Genomic DNA, 15,933 nt, shown 5'->3' with positions numbered 1-15,933 from the left:
AATGAAACACTCAGACGTGCACAGTAATCATTAAATTCAATCCTCTTTGATATGGTGATGACTCCCGTGCAAGTTATGCTTTGCACATATTTTGTGACTGTTGTCAGTTGAAGGTGTATTTTCCCAGGTAGAAAAGCTAAAACATATTGCATGGAACAGTTTATAAGCCTGATTTACAAATGTTCAGGATTTGGACACTGAAGGGGCCTCATTTATCCTCTTGGCCTGACCCCTGCATGGCCGTCACTGGGCCTCAGGCTGGGATGAGGTCTGTGAGTGGACCGACCGGGGCAGGTGGATAGTGATTCCAGGGCCAGCCTAGCCCAGCAGGGAGTACCCTGGCAGAGCCTCCGGGGCAGGAGGAGCTGGGCTTTGGGAGGAGAGCCACTTGGGGCACACAAAGGACCACGGCAGAATCGCTGAGTGCTACTCCCTCCCCTGCCTAGGTTGTGGAGGTCACCGGCCTCCATTGCCTTGTCCGGGGTTCTCTGCCCAGCAGAGTGCAGGCACTACCCCTCCTGCAGGACCGCTGTCCAGAGCCAGCACTGGGGCCCTGCTAAGCAGGCGCCTGCCCGCCCTGCTCAGAGCTTGCACCCCATCCTCTCATGCGGGACACCCTCCAAGCGAGGACCCCATCACGGTCGTCAGCACCTGCCTCTAAGCACCCAGCCTGAGGCTGCCAGTACTCCAGTGCATAAGCCCCTACCAGAAAAGAAGTGCCTCCTGGGCCTCCTAACACTGCGGTGAGTTAGGAACACGACTGGTCCCTTTCCCACAGATGTGCTCTCAGCGGCTTCTCCTTACCTCGAGGTAAGAGGCCAGGAGTGCACCCAGCCTGGGACAGCCCGCGGCACTCCTGCAGCCCACAGCCCACCGGCAGCGAAGCCTCTCGCTGCGCACTCTGCCGAGCTTGCACGGGGAAGGCAGGGAGAGGAGGGGCTTCGAGCACCTGAGCACATCATTTGCTTCTACTTAAGGATCTAACGTCAGTCGAAAGTTTACATTATAACTCATTTGTGTGCTGACTCCTGGCAAGACGGCTTTACCTTCTTTCAAAGCACAGCCTTGACTCAGCGCCTGCTTCGTAAGAGGTCCAGCCCCACGGAGAGGTTAAACCAACTGTGTTTCCCATCAGGGCTTGGGCTCATCCCACCCACCGCAGACAGGCCCTCCCGGAGGAAGCGGGCCCTTTCAGTAACTCCTGTTTACATCTGGGCCCATTACCACCTAACTCACTATTATTTGAGGGGCTGAGTATCACTAATCATTTTAAACGGATTGTTTTTCCACTGCTTGAGAGCCAGAAAGAATAAACCTGGAACTGGCCTGGGCCTCCTATTTAAATAAACTAGCGTCCTGGCGCCCGATCTGCCCCGCACTTGGGCCCAGGGGTCCCCAAGGCCCCGCCTCCTGACTCCCGCCCCACCCCCTTCCCGCCTCCAGGCCTTGGCGGGCTGGTCCAGGCTCCCGTCCACCATCTCCGCTCCGGTCCACCATCTCCCCATCTCGGCTGTACGGACCTCCAGGGTCGAGTTACCCCCGGGAGTCGGATGGCGGGAGGGACGGGGCCGAGGTCGGGTCGGGGGCACAACTTACCCAGATCAACAACAGGGCCCGACTCCCAAAGGTTACAAAGCACACCGCCTCCCCGGACCCAAACTTCACTGCCCCAGCCCCACCCCAGAGCCTCCCCCGCTGCCGCTGGGGCCTCCTGCAGGTCCTGCTCCCGGGGACGCTCTCCCCACCGGTGGGAGGATGGGGGCGCTGCTCCCATGGTCCCCCCCGGCACTACCAGCTCTGAGCGTCCAAGTCAAAGTCGCCAGTGGCCACCCGAGAACGAGGGCCACAGTGTGGTCTGGCAGCCAGGAGTCCCAGAAATGAAGTGTTGGCAGTGAGGCTGGGTTCCAGGACGCCCGCCCCCCCACCGCCTTTGACTCTAGAGCTTGTCCTCAGGAGCTGTAGCTGGACGAAACCCAGGCGACCTGGCCGCTCGCGGGCGCCCCCATCCAGGCCGTGAACTCCGCTGCGTCCACGTAGGCTTGTCACCACCTCCAAGCAGCCCTCCAGCTTGTTCTTAAAGAGAAGTGCGGGGCGGGAGTGGGGGGGAGGGAGAGTGTGTCGAGGTAACTAAACTTGCTTGATCGGGCCTATAAAACCCTGACTTCTCCTGGTAAATTCCCTGAAAAGGAGAAGAGATGTCTCAGGCCACTGGCCTGCGGGGAGTCGCACCCAGACGCCAGCGGCTCAGTCGAGCGCCCTCCAGCCCCTGGCTCGGTTTATCCAGGTCGTCCCAGAGGGGAGGCCCCGCCAGGCCAGCTGTGCAGTCAGGCTCCTCCGCGCGGGTCCTGGGAAGGCGGCTGGGGGCGCGCGGGGTCCCCGCCCCGGTCACTGCCCGGCGGGACCTTCCGGGCGCGCGCCACGAAGGCGGCCACCGGTGCGGGGCAAGTGCTCTCAGCTGCCGAGCGAATATCACCTCGAGCTCTGCTCCCAGCACCGCGCAGTTGCCTTGTGCGTGCCGTAAAGATCCGCAAAAGAACCGAGGGAAGGGGGCGGACAGCAAGGCTGGCGGCGGCTCCTCCCTCCTGGGCGTGGGGAGGGCGCCCAGCCGACCCTCCCTCATCCTAAACTTGGAGGCAGTGCTTTCGATTTGCGGCAGCTGGGGTGTGGACTCGTCGCCCCTTCCCCGCGCACGCCCGCGCTCCTGAGGGGCAGGGGTGGGGCACCCAGAGCCGCCCGCGAGGGTGTCCGGAGCAGGGCTGGAGGACAGGGGGCCCGCGAGAGGGACCGGGAGGAGGAGGGGAGACTTGTCCAGGGGAGGGAGCAGGCGTAGGGCCAGGATGGGGGCTAGCGCAGTGCAGCCGGGGGCGGGAGTCGTCGGAGGAGCCCGGGATGGGGCCTCCGCTGGGAGCTGGCAGGCGTCGCGCGTCCCTGCAGGCTGGTGGACGGCCCCGGGCGCCTGGCTGCGGCCTCCCCTAAGGAGGCTGCGAAGGGCCAGACCGTCTCCCTCGAGGGGACGGGGCCTGGAATTGGCGGGAGGACATCAGCAGGCCACTGGACCCGGGCCTCCCGGAGCGAGATCTGGGCGGGGGCTCTGCCCTCTCCTCAGCGGCCCCCGCGCCCCCCGCACTTCCCAGTGCCCCGGGCGAGGGCTCCCAGCCGGGCCCTGCGGTCCCTCCCGCGCTCTCCGCGGTCCCTGGACCTGCTGCTGCTCTGCTAGCCCGCCTTGGTCCTGGCCGCTGCCTTTGGGGGCCTCGATGTGACCAGTGAGCGCACACGTGGCGGCGCAGCCCTGGAGGCCAGTAGGACAGAAATGGGTCTAGGGGTGTCAGCTGAAGGACGTCCTCAGCCCGGACGGCCCAGGGGGCTGGAGACCGTGGAGGAAAGACAGTTCCTTGAAGAAATGATTGTAGTAGTTGTGCAGGGGCCAAACGTGGGCTCAGAACCGACCCTGGGTTAAAGGCCCTTAATGAACTTCGGGCCCCCGGGGGTCCCTGTGGAGAGCGCGGCCGGGAGCGGGGCGCCTCGAGGTCACGCACCTCACCCGGGGCCGCCGGCGCCCACGGCTCCCCCTCCGCACGCTGCGGAGCGGCCTCCTGGGCTGACACTGCCTCTCCCCACCCAGCACGTCTGGGCACCGATGGGCCTCCCCTGTCTTCCTGGGCCACCTACTTGTCCCCACCTGACCTGCTAACTCACCTCCCAACTTTTCAGGGCTCGTGACGCCCCCGGGTCACGCGGGACCCGCACCTGCTCAGGACGAACGCCCGGTACCCTTCCCATCCCTAGGCCAGGGTGGTCCCACTGTGCTGGTAGGAGCAGGGCCTGAAAACAGGGGGCCTCCCCCAGCCCACCTTCCCCTGTTAGAAAATGTCAGGGGTTAAAATGTTCGCTTTGCGCTTTCTCTTGATCTTGGAGGGGTAAGGTTGGAAATGCTGGCACATTTACCGGCCTTGCTTAGACCTGCGGCTGCGAGTCCCAGCCCCACTAACTTTGGTCAGCCTTATTAATTCCAGCTGCACTCTATTTGTCTGTCATTTTCCCCTTTTCCTCCCGAATCATTATTTATGGCACAGGGGGGACATAAAGGTGCCCGTTAGTAGAATGGAGGCTGGGAGGGAATTTCTGACAAGGAGAGCATGAATGTGTGTTTTCCCTAAAGGTCACCAACAGAAGGGGCCTGGTCTGATCATCTCTTAAAATGGTTACTCAAGAACATTAACTAATTACCCAATCAGAGAAATGAAAATATATATATATATTCTTTAAAATAACCAAAGGTAATTATAACCCGGTTGTTGACACTAATGGTGAATAATTGATCAGGACTTACACACAATCAATTGTCAATTCCCCCCGCCCCCCCTAAAAAAACGTGAGTGCTTGTGTAGTGTTATTTTGTTCCTCCCCTCTGAGCATTGCCTATGAAGATCCACTCAGTTCCCATTTGGAGGCAGCCCCAAACCTCACAGCTGCTTCTTTAAGAATCTTAGATTTAATTTGTTTTCAGTTTCATCTAGAACCAAGTAACATCGGGACACCTTTTTAAAAGATACTTCCTTATTATCTTGGAGCCACACTTAAACAAACAAACAAAAATCATTCTTCCTCTTTCCTCTTACCTGGGGTTGCAAAAGAACAGACGGCAGATTTCCTGACTCATCCCATTTGCATTATATTACCAGTAGAGTCCTCCTTCCTAACAGCTTCAATTGTTATCTTTCTTAGAAAGAGCAAGAACACTCTGCCCTCAGTAGAGGGAATACAAGCCTATTTTCTCTGCCTGGAGGGTGGAGGGTGTAGGTGCCAGCTGAGACTATATCCCTCTGTTTGCAGGAGATGCAGGTGAAAAAGCAGAGGAGAGCATGAAAATGGGGGTATTTGCTCCCCAAACTGGGGGTAGAAGTGGTGTCTCCCTCGCCTACCAATGCCTGGCATCCAAGTGCATAGCATCAAACACCGGTTTCCTAACATTCTAGCCCAAGCAAAGGGAAGGGCTGGCGTGTGGTTTCATCGTGGCCAATAGAAAGTAATTTCCAGCAACTGGAAAATTATATTGTCATAGATTACTTCTCCTTATAATAAGCCTTTAAAATATCTGCAGGGATTTGTCACTTACATAAAGGTTTGCAAATACATCAAAGGGATATGTCCCCTTTGCGATTTGTAGAAATTCAAATGATGTTAATCATAATATCCACATATCACAGACTGTTGTGTATTGTTCCCAAGATTGTCTCTTGGGTTAACACATTTTTTTTTTAATGTTTAAAATGTTATTTTTGTAAAAGGCAGTGTAAAAACACATATTTAAAGGGTCTGTTTATATCCTTAGTTTGGGGTTAAAATGAATGTTTTCCTTGGGACTTTCAATGCACTGGGAAACTAAAGAAAAAGTATATGGTGGATAATCAGTGTAGACTGTTACTTGGAGGAACTTTCTAATAATCCAGCGTATTATTTACATCTGAAAAGGGATGCCTCCGACTGAAAAGATAAATGGCTTTGTAATGATTTTTGCAAACTGATTGTCTCTTTACTGCGACTCGAGCAGAGAAAGTTTAGGGCACATTTATTCCGTCGCGTTAAGAAACAAAAGGGTCGACTTGACTCTTAGCCTCTTTGATAATATTTCAGTGCGATTTTAAATGACCCTAAAACGCACGCGGCCAGTGGAGGGCGGCTGCTCCGTCCGCGCTTTCCGCAGCGGTGCGCACGGGCCAGGTCCAAAGATGCCGGATAAACACGCGCGGAGGACAGCCTCGCGGGCACCCGGCCGCTTCCCCGCTTCCTGGACCTGCTCGGCGGCTGCGGCGGCGGCGGCGGGGGCGGCGGCAGCGAGGGATGCGGGTTGCGCGGAGCCCCGGCCCGGGCGCCCGGCCCCTTCCTCTCCACCGCCCCCGCGGCCTCGCTGCAGACAAAGGTGGATGAAGTTCTTTTCAAGTTTCAAAGGCAGTTGCCCGGCAGCTTTGCAGAAACAATAACTCTTTTATTGGGAACAAATGTTGACATTTGACGGGAGCGGAGCCTGCGGCCGCCGGGCAAGCGCTACCCTTGCTCTCGGCCCGACCCCGGGGCCCACCTGAGATTAAAGCGCGAATTCCGATAAACCTGCTCTAAAGCACCCGGGGCCGCGCGGGGTAGAGGCCGGCCGGCCGGATCGCGGGCTGCATCCCAGCCGAGGGGCGGGAGGCCGGGCCAGGCCCGCGTCCCCAAGGCCCCGAGTGCTCGCCACTGCGCGCCTCCCTCGCCTCCGCTAACATCTGCGAAAGTCTTCGTGGGCCAGGACGTAATGTTTGATTAGCTAGATTTTAAAGCAAAAGATAAAAATCAGACGCAGCAACTTCCTTCCCTAAGAAGGGTCTCTCTGTCTCTGTGTCTGTGTCTCTATCTGTCTCTGTTTCTCCCTCATCTTCCCTAAGGATCCGCGTGGAGAAACCATAACTCACTCTGCATTTCCTTAAAAAGATCCCGCTAAACACCTGCAGCTTTTATGTGCTTAGAGCACATTTCAAAATCAAGTTTTCCAGAAAGAAATTCAGGTCAGGAGGCAGGGTGGGTAAGTTATGGAAATCTTTGATAATTTGTTGGACTTATAAACATCAAAGAAGATTCGTTAGCCTGGGCTAATCTCCTGCGCTGCTTTGAGTTTTCACCCATTGAAAGGTATGCGTTGTCCCTGAGCGAGGGCTGGTGTGTGTGTGTGTGTGTGTGTGTGTGTGTGTGTGTGTGTGTGTGTAGGGAAGGGATCACATGTCCAGGTAAAACAATCTTCAGTTCCAAAGGGAGACAGCTTTTATCCAGGCTTCAATTTCTGAACATGTGCAAGGGAGATCAGCTTTTGCCTGGGTTTCCTACTTCTCCACTCCACACTTCTTTAAGAGATGGAGTGCCCTCGCTGTGTATCCTCACTGGGGGCATGGTCTTTCAGTGCTTAATTTGTTAAATATTGTTAACTTTCATACTTTTCACTGAAGTCTTCAAATATTCAAATTATAATATTGCATATAGCAGATATTGCTGCCATGTGCATTGTATTCCCTGCTGACTTAGGAAATATAGCTAATATTAGTAAAAGCAAAACTACTTAATGCCTTCGTATGGCAATGTCAAATGCTATCTGGAGGGAAAATCATTATCGTCACAGTAATTCTACAAAGGTTTCATCTAAGACAAAAACAGGCAAAGGAGCTCCCGCCTCACTTTTATGTCCACAGACTCGAATTTGTTTTCTTCCAGACGTGCTGCCAAAGAGTAACCAGGCTGCCCACGTGAAAAATCTTCCCTGTTGCCAAGAGATAGCTCAGATCCAAACATGTCAAGGTCTCTTACTAGGAGAGGCAGGAAGGAGAAAAAAATAGTTGTGTACCCCAGAGATTCACTTTCTGCTAACCTCCAAATGCTTATCTACTCAAAGCCAACAAAATGCCTGAGAAGTAATAGAAAACCGAAACCTTGGCCTGTGTCTCTGTTGGCAGTCAGACCCCACCGTTCCTCCCCATAGGCATGGCTCTGTGACCAGTTCACAGCCCCCTGGATTTGCCTCAAGTATCTAAGATTACTTTCAAATACCCTTTCTAACAAGACCCCAGCAAGAGGCCACTAATTTCTAAGGCACAAAAAGCCACTGGAGAGAGATCCGTTTGTCAATATCAACTGGTCCAGCAATTTCCTACCCTCAGACACATCGGCCTATCGGAGCTGGCAGATGTTTAGACAAGATTTTATAAATTGTTCAATATCAGCCCATAATGAACCCCAACTGACCATTCCAAAGCAGCTAAAAGCATCCGGGACGACCCCCGCTGGGATCCAATAATGCTCTCAGGCTGCAACATTATTAATCATGGAATAAAATAGATGAACCTCTTGAAAAATAAGTGTATGATTGATTAAAGGGCAATCTAAGAAGCTATTATTCTTGTTTTATAACTGTAAGTTATATTCACTCAATTTATCTTTGGAGAGGAAATAAATGATTGTTCATTTCTTTTCTGAAATTATATTATATGGATATCCATATAATTTTGCTGAAAATTAAAGTGACAGTTTTGCTGCTTTTATGATACTAATCAAAGGGAATATGTTCCCTGACTACAAATTCTAGGCTTGTCCTATAATTAGATAGTAACACAATAACGAGGCAATAGGCTAAGGTTCTTTAAACTTTTCTTTCCCCCCAGGGTAAGGGTAAGAGTCACTGCAAGGAAAATAAATCTCTCCTCCCAGATTTTCACCGTGTGTTTAATGTGAGTTATATGAAAACGAGAGTTAAGAAGTCATCCAATAAATCTGAATAATCTGTTCCAATTTGGATAATTCAAGGTTATAATAAACAATTATTTCCCTCAATAATTTATGGTGAGGGTGTAACTATTATCCATGTTATCACAATTCTCTAGTTACTGAGAAGGTTCAATAAGCCTATACCAGAAATAAATATAAAATGGATCCTAATGCACAGGCATGTCAGATCATTTTATCTTGCCATGCTTTTAAAATGTACACTAACAAGCCGTTTTCATATTCAGAACACAAAATCTGAATTTTCTGGCAATGCATGTGTATATAAATAACCTAAAACCATACATATCTCCCTACTGTGTACTTCTCTTCCATCTGCCTTTTTGTAGGAGCAGGAGAAGGGAGAGATTATTTTACACATTTTCATTAAAAAGCCTGAGGTCAGATCACCTGGGCAGAGGGGCTACTATCACCAGGACTCCCTACCCAAATCACTCTTCCAGGACAAATGAGCCCCAGACACCACATTGTTGTAGACTAGTTTGTTTTTATTTACAATTTAAGATATAAATTAGTAAAGAATTCTTGTTAAACAACCAACAAAGATTATATAACCAGCAATGTTCAAATAAAAACCAGGCAGAATTTATTTACAAAAGGTTTAGATTCCATTGCAATACAACTTGCATAAATTACTAGAAGCTTTATATCATTATAAAAATAAATATCAAATTTGTTTCCACTTCTTAAGTACTCAAGTTCTATAATCACGTTTTATTTCTACTGTGTACATCTTTTACAAATAAACTTTACAGTAAATCCTATCACACCTATAGAATATATACCGTGGCAATGAAATGATCAATTCAAGATATCCTGAGAAAAAAGATTGTTTTCAAAAGTCACACATACATTGGGGAAGCTATACTATGCCAACAAATTCACATATGTCCAACAAAAGTCTGTTCCAATAGAGTCTGTGGGTTGGCAGTGCCCTGTGGATCCTTCTCTTTTACAGTGGCACAAGATGTGGTCCGGATTTAGAGATCATTTTTTGTTTTATATATCTGTATATTTATGAACTTGGGAAGAGAGAATGGCCTGCTGACTTTTTTTTTCCAAAGCAATTGTGACACCTACCTGTGGACCAAGGAAAAAACCAAATCATCCCAAATCCTTCAGTCCCATGCCAACATCATCATATTCTAAAAAAGAGTCCATCTGAAATGGTTTTGCATCTTTCCCATCTTCAAGATCTGTGATTAGCAATTGTGCCTACTTGTAAAGTAGGTATTTTTTGAGTTACTGCTGTCAGCCAGGCGAACTGCACGGCCCTATCTAGTCCATCTGGACATAGGGACAAGCCTGATAAAAGACTAGACTAGTCCTTCTATGTCTCTACAGTCTGACTCTGCAAAGATCATCTATAAAGGGGTTTGATACCCCAAGTTTCAGGAGCACTCGCCCATCAAAGCAAGTGTCTATTAAGGGTCTAGCATAGTCAAAAAACAAAAAAAGTTCCAAGTTGCATACAAATACCCAGATTTTAAGAATCTATTTTTTCCAAAGAGAAAACAACAGCAGTAGTGCAATAAATACATTCCAGTTAAAGGAGTGATTCTGTAAAGCAGAACTTGAGCAGAAAAAGAGGGACTCTCTAAAAGAGAATGGATCCTCTCCCACTTAAAGGGAAAAACAAAACAAAACAAAACAAAAACCGGGGAAGATTGCAGTGCTCTGTCCTCAAACCCCCTGACAAAAAGCAAGAAATACACATTAAGCAAGTTTACAAGGCAACTGGTTCGGGGAGGCTCCCCAAGGGGTAGGGAGGAACCCCAGGGAGCCCACTTACTTGCATTGCTGTGTGCGGCCCTTCTATAGGTAGGGCTGGAGGCCTCCACCAACCACGGTGCAGCCCTCACTGGCATCTGTCAGGGGAGGGGGCAGTTAGTCAGAACCCACCCCCAGAGCCATCAGTCTCCCAGACAGCAGCACAGCCACCAGCCCGCACACCAACGCTTGCAATGCCCTTGTCCCCTGCGCCCAGCGAGCAGTTTGGGGGAGCCCGCTGTCTCCACCACCACTGCCTGAGACAGACTTCGGTCACGTTTCCGCGTCCTCATTTTCTCTCCCCCTCGACTCCTTTTACAGGTCTTATCAGCTCAAGCCTGAATTATGAGCAACATAGACGATATAAAGAAAAGGAGGGAAAGAAAATAGGTTCTCGTTTTCTATTTTGAAGATTTAAAAACTAAGGCCTCTGGGAAGAACTAGAACGTTTTGTTTCCTTCCAGCCAAAGGCAGAAGAGGAGATTCAGCTGAGACTCTATAAACGGACAGAAAATACAGAAGCTTAGGCTCAGTCAGCAGGGGGAAAGCTGTCAGCTGCATCTTGTGGCAATTTGTGTTTGCCCAAATGAAAACAGTCACGAGAATACTAATAACGGTAATAATGATAAATCAAATGAAAAGTCAGTTATAAGGGGGCAAGTCCCGTTGCGAGGCAGGATCGCCTGGCCCTCCGCCCCCTTTCTGCCCTCACCACCCCTTCGCTGCTAACTTGTAGTCCAAGAACCACCGTCCAAAGACGTCCTTTTTCCTGTTCTCGTGTAAGCGACAAAGCTTCCCTGGCCAGACCTACAGGTCCCCCGGCCCCTTCCCAGGCTCCTCGAGGCTGCTCACCAACCGGGGACCCGCCGGCGCCCCCTCCCCCAGGGCCCCGCGGGCCGCAGGCCGCCTACCTTTCTTGGGCTCGTAGCCGCCGCCGGGGGGCCGGTAGTGGGGCTCCAGCGGGTGCGCGCCCGCCTTGCCCGCGTCGCTGGCAGCCTTGGGCGCCGCGTGCAGCGCCTCTCCGGGGGCCGCGGCCGCCGAGTTGTACCGCAGGAGCCCCTGGCCCTGCAGCGCCGCGTTCAAGTTCCCGTAGTTTGTGTAGTTGCCGTAGAAAGGCGACGTGTAGTAGAGGTGGCGGCCGAGCAGCGGCGACGCGGGGTAGGGCGAGCCGCCCGGCGGCGCCCCGGACGAGGCGGGCGCGGCGGCCGCTGGCAGCCCCGGCGGCGCGCAGCCCGGGCCCAGGCTCGGCTGCTTGAGGTCCGACGTGGCGATCTCGGCCAGAGACCACAGCTTGGGCTTGCTGGCGGGCGGCGGCGCGCCCGGCGACGTCCGGCTGCCCAGGGGCGTCTTGCCGCCGCCGCCGCCGCCCCCGCGGGGCGCGGCCTCGGATGGGGGGCTCAGCAGCGGCGCCTCCACGCCGGTGAGCGGCGACGAGGTCACGGGCTTGGGCGGCGCCAGGTCCCGCTCGCCCTCCTCGTCGTCGTCCTCGTCGTCCTCCAGGTCGTCGTACTTCTCCTTGCACTCCGAGCCCGACTCGCACAGGGGGTCCCCGGCCCGGCACGGCAGCTTCTCCCCGTCCGACTCGGCGGAGCACGAGTGATCCGTGAGCGAGTCGACGTGCAGGCTGATCCCTGCAGGGGCGCGGGCACGGTCTGTGGCACCCGGGGGCTCTCTGCCCCGCCTGCTCCCTCACTTCGACCCAACCCGAGCCGCGTCCTCGAGAGAGCGTGACCTCCCAGGACGCGCTCACCGAGGAGTTTCTCGGCCCCGGAGCTGCCAGGCGGCCGAGACTCCAAGCCCGAACCTGGAGCGTCGGGCGGGCAGCACCCGCCCCCCCCACCCCCCACCCCGGACCTCATCCTCCCTGACCTCAGCTTGGCGCCCCGCCTGGGAAGAAAGCTCCTGCGACCCTGCGCCCGCCTCGGCCCCTCTCACCTTCGTCCTCCGCCGAAGTCTCGGTGCCCTCCTGCGCCTTGTCCGGACTCTCCTCCTTGCTCCTTGCCGAGTCGCCCTCGTCCTCGTCTTCGTCCTCGCTTTTGTTCCTGGGGGCCCACGTCATCTTGTTCTCCTTCTTGAGCCGCCGGCGCGCGTTGGCGAACCAGGTGGAGACCTGCGTGAGGGTCATCTTGGTGATGATGGCCAGCATGATCTTCTCGCCCTTGGTGGGGTAAGGGTTCTTGCGGTGCTCGTTGAGCCAGGCCTTGAGCGTGGCCGTGGCATCCCGCGTGGCGTTCTTGCGGTAGGCCGGGTCATTGAGTTGGTACGGGTAGGCCGCGCTCCCGTAAGGGTGGTAGCTGATGGCGCCCGTCATCCCGGTCGTGTGTGCGTCGTAGGGCGCACCCTGCAACCGACAAGAGCCTGGTGAGCGGGTCCCTTGGGGACCTGCCGGGCGTCAGCGCCAAGGCGACCCCTCCACCCGCCCGTGGCCGCCTTTCCCACGATGCCTCCGGCGCTAGAGCTGCGCTTCCCGCAGCAACAGAGCAAAAGGACGCAGCGGGTAATTTAAGGCCAGCTGTTGATCAAGGAAAGCGATATGGTTTTATTCTCAAAATTTCCAACTATTTCACTTTCCTAAAATGACTCATCTTCCCCCAAATGCCCCTGGGCCGCCGGTACAGACGTACACAAAGACGAACGCACATACAGGCCCACAGGTAGTTTCTTGATATCTAAATTTCTCTGGATGTTAAGTGCGGCTGCCTCCCCTACTCCTCCTCCCCCGCCCTTATATGGTTAAAAAACTACTCCAGAGCCCCCGATCCGCTATTCACCATCCTAAAGCTCGGCAAATCCAATTTGCACCTAAGAAGCCAGTCACCGTTTCGAATTCTTCAAATACGTGGTAATTAGCATGTTAATTCAGCCTTTAACGTTTAAATTCGAGACTTTTACAGCCTTCGCCGAGGCCCCAGCTACTCCATCGCTGCCCTGGAATTCCGCCGAGGGCGGGAGGTGGCCACCAGCCCCCGTTACGGCCTCCACCATCTAAAACGCGCTTTGCCACACCCGGCTGGGCCCAGCTGCAGACCCCGAGGAGCGCGGGCCGACCCCGGGTCGGGGAAGCAGGAGCTGCTCTCGGTGCGCAGGGGACCGAGGCGGCACTTAGCTGGCCAAACGCCGGCCGACACGTTTTTCCGAAGCATGGCCTGTGGGACAGATTAAGGCTGAGATCTTGGCGGCCGGGCCGGGCCCCAGAGCCTCTGCCGATGCTCCCTCCCTTCCCCAGCCCGGTGACCTCCAAGCTCCTACAAGTAGATGCTAAACACTCGGTAATCGCCCCGGAGGCCCCAGTGGCGCCGACCCTAGCGCCCCGCGCCGAAAGAAGCGAGCCCCGGCCCGCTCCGGACTCCTGGCCGAGCTTCGGCGCCTGAAAGAAGGACCACCCAGGACAGATCCCATCCCGACCCCAAAGGAGTCGCACTTCACAGGCTCTTGGGGAAAATGACCCCTGCAGCCGAGGAGAAGGGCGTGGAGCGCGAGACTCGGCCCACGCTCAGAACGTCGCCGGCCGACCGCCCTGCCTCTTGCCCTGGACTCTCGTCCCGCCAGCAGCGCGGCGACCCCAGTCGGCGACTGCGGAGACACCTCCCACGGCACGTTCCCCGCCGCCCAGCTCGCGGATCCCCGGCCCCGCTCCGCCAGCGCCGCGATCAGTGTCTCCGCGCCCGGAGTCCCGCGTCCCGCGTCCCGCTCGCCCGCCCGCCCGCGCGCGGTTACCATGTAGGATGGGAAGCCGGCGGCGGCGGCGGCGGCGTCGGCCGAGTACTGCAGCGGGCTGCCGAAGCCCGTGGCCGCCTGCGCGGTGAAGGCCGCGGAGCCCGGGTAAGGGCTGAACGCCGAGCCCGACGCCGAGCGCGCCAGCTCCTCGCTGCGCGGCGCCGCCAGTGCCGACGCGCCGTACGCCGGGCACGAGTATAGCGCCAGCGAGCCGGGCGCCTGGTACAGGTAGCCCTGCGGGTAGGACATGGTGGGCGCGGGGCGCCGGGCCCGCGTCACGCCGAGCAGCGGGCAGGGCGCGCGGCGCCCTCCATCCACGCCCGGCCGGGGCGCGGCGCGGCGGAGGCGGGCGCGGGGACCGCCGGCCGAGGCAGGCCGGCCTGCGCACTAGCCCGGGCGGCCCGCGGGCCGGGGGAGCGGCTGGGCGGCGGCGGCGGCGGCGGCGGCAGCGCGGAGCCGGTGGGCGCAGCCGCGCGCCAGGCCGGCGGTCGGGGTTTGGGGGAGTCTGGACTCGGGAGTGAGGAGTTGAGGAAGGAGCGCTCGAGTTTCCGAGGGACATTGGAACGCGGAGCTGTCCGTCACGAGCTCATCTGCATATTCGGGCGCCCGCCCCCTCCCCTGCCCCGCCCGCTTCGCCCGCTCCAGCCGCCAGGCCGCGGCCGGGGGAGGGGCGGAGACGGGCCGGGGAGGGGGGCGGAGGAGCGGGCTGCGGGAGGGAGGAGGAGGAGGAGGGAGGAGGAGGAGGAGGGAGGGAAGAGGAGGCGGTGGGGACGCGCAGGCTTTTGTGGCGCAGTCGACTCTCGCGCAGACCCAGCCCGCGGCTCGCGGCCCCGCAGCCTGGCGGGGCCGAGCAGTGCGCACCCCCTCCCACTCGCGCGGACTCCCGGCACCCGCCCTCCCACCTTCCGCTGCCAGCCCCCCAGACCCCGCCGCGCTGGCCCCCTTCCCTTGCCCCGCCCCCAGCTTGGCCCGCGAGAACCCGGCAGAGGCCGCCGGGCTGCCACTTGGGGAGACGAACTGCCCGTGCCCCCTCTCCGCCCGGGTGACTGAGCGCAGGACCCTAGTGCCAGGGCCGAGAGCCGCGGGTGATGGGGCGGGAGTGTGGCACCCGAGGCCCGGGTCCTCCTGGGGGTGCCGTGCGTGGCTCTCACTTCCACCTTCCTGCGTCCACCCTGCCTGCCGCACGGTGCGAAGCTCCCCGCGTGGCCTCGCGTCTGGTCTCCGGCCCCGCGCCGCCCGGCGTGTCCCCGCGGGACCCGGATCCGGGGCACTTTCGTTGCGAACTGCCAGGAGGGCCCTGAGGTGAGCTTTCTGCCCCGAAATCCGTAGTGGCAAGCCGGTCCCGGGGTGTTTGGACTTTCTGCTCTAGGAAGCGTTTTAGCCCACGCCTCCAGTGCTTCGTCCGGGAAGACGCAGCCCCCCCAAAGGGTTTTATTTTATTTTGTTTTAATAAGTTGACTCCTCTTTCGGATTTGTGTTGTAAAACACTCGGGGGAATGATTGTCACCGGACAGACCGCCTCTGGCGCGACGTGAAGCCTCGCTGTCACTCGGGAAGGGACGAGAAAACGACAGGCTGGTGGCAAGGGCGGCGCAGTCGGCAGCACAGGTAGCTCAGGTAACAGGCGACTCGGGAGGTGCTTCGCAGGGCCCAGCGGCGAGATGCTTAGCAAAGGGCCCTGGGACCCCCCAGTCCCTCGAAAACACCCTTCTCCCCATACCTTCTCCAGGGGCTGGGCCAGCGGAAGCGGGCGTCTGGCGACTGGGCTGGGGGGGCCGAGGGTTGGGGAGGTCACCGGTGGCGCTCAGGAGGTCCACGGGGGGTCGGGTGTGTGCGGATACGGCGGGGTGGCCCACACAACAGGTGTCACTTCTTCGGCGGCCGTCTCGGGTGGGTGACCTGTAGGGGGAGAACGCGGTAGCTGGGAGCTCCGGCCCGCAGACCCCCCCCTTCCCGCAGCCCCCTGTTGGTTGGGCAGCTCTCAGAGTGACCAGAGTTATCGCTTTCGGGTCGCGGTCGCGCGGGCGCCGCGCGCGCGTCCTGCGGCCGCTCTGCTGGCTGCGGCTGCAGCGCGGGGACCATGAGGCCCCAGTCTGCGGCCTGGTCGCCTGCGGCACCTTCGAGGCAGTCAGGGTGCGTCTGTCT

General features: G+C 56.9%; 1 protein-coding gene across 9 annotated transcripts in view; it reads right to left on the bottom strand.

Annotated features, from left to right (window-relative positions):
* The window catches only part of IRX2 (iroquois homeobox 2), a 38,252-nt gene extending 22,344 nt beyond the window's left edge, over window positions 1–15,908 (bottom strand). For 3 of the 9 annotated variants that reach the window (XM_082456097.1, XM_082456095.1, XM_082456096.1), the window contains exons 1-4: window positions 13,789–14,329; window positions 12,007–12,412; window positions 10,983–11,702; window positions 10,094–10,169 (exon numbers count right to left, since the gene is read on the bottom strand). In XM_082456097.1, coding sequence (XP_082312223.1) covers window positions 10,117–10,169; window positions 10,983–11,702; window positions 12,007–12,412; window positions 13,789–14,037 — 1,428 coding nt within the window. In that variant the 5' untranslated portion in view covers window positions 14,038–14,329 and the 3' untranslated portion in view covers window positions 10,094–10,116. Of the gene's footprint in view, window positions 1–5,941; window positions 6,302–7,200; window positions 7,329–8,864; window positions 10,170–10,982; window positions 11,703–12,006; window positions 12,413–12,842; window positions 13,218–13,788; window positions 14,330–15,508 lie in introns of those variants that run through there. The other 6 variants (XR_014261998.1, XM_082456094.1, XM_082456093.1 and 3 more) reach the window with 6 other exon arrangements.
* Between the last annotated feature and the right edge of the window lie 25 nt (window positions 15,909–15,933).

Source organism: Balaenoptera physalus (assembly GCF_965194825.1).
Source record: "Balaenoptera physalus genome assembly, chromosome: 3".
NCBI lineage: Eukaryota > Metazoa > Chordata > Mammalia > Artiodactyla > Balaenopteridae > Balaenoptera > Balaenoptera physalus.
The sequence above is the reverse complement of the archived record's forward strand: the minus strand, read 5'-3'. Positions and strand labels throughout refer to the sequence as shown.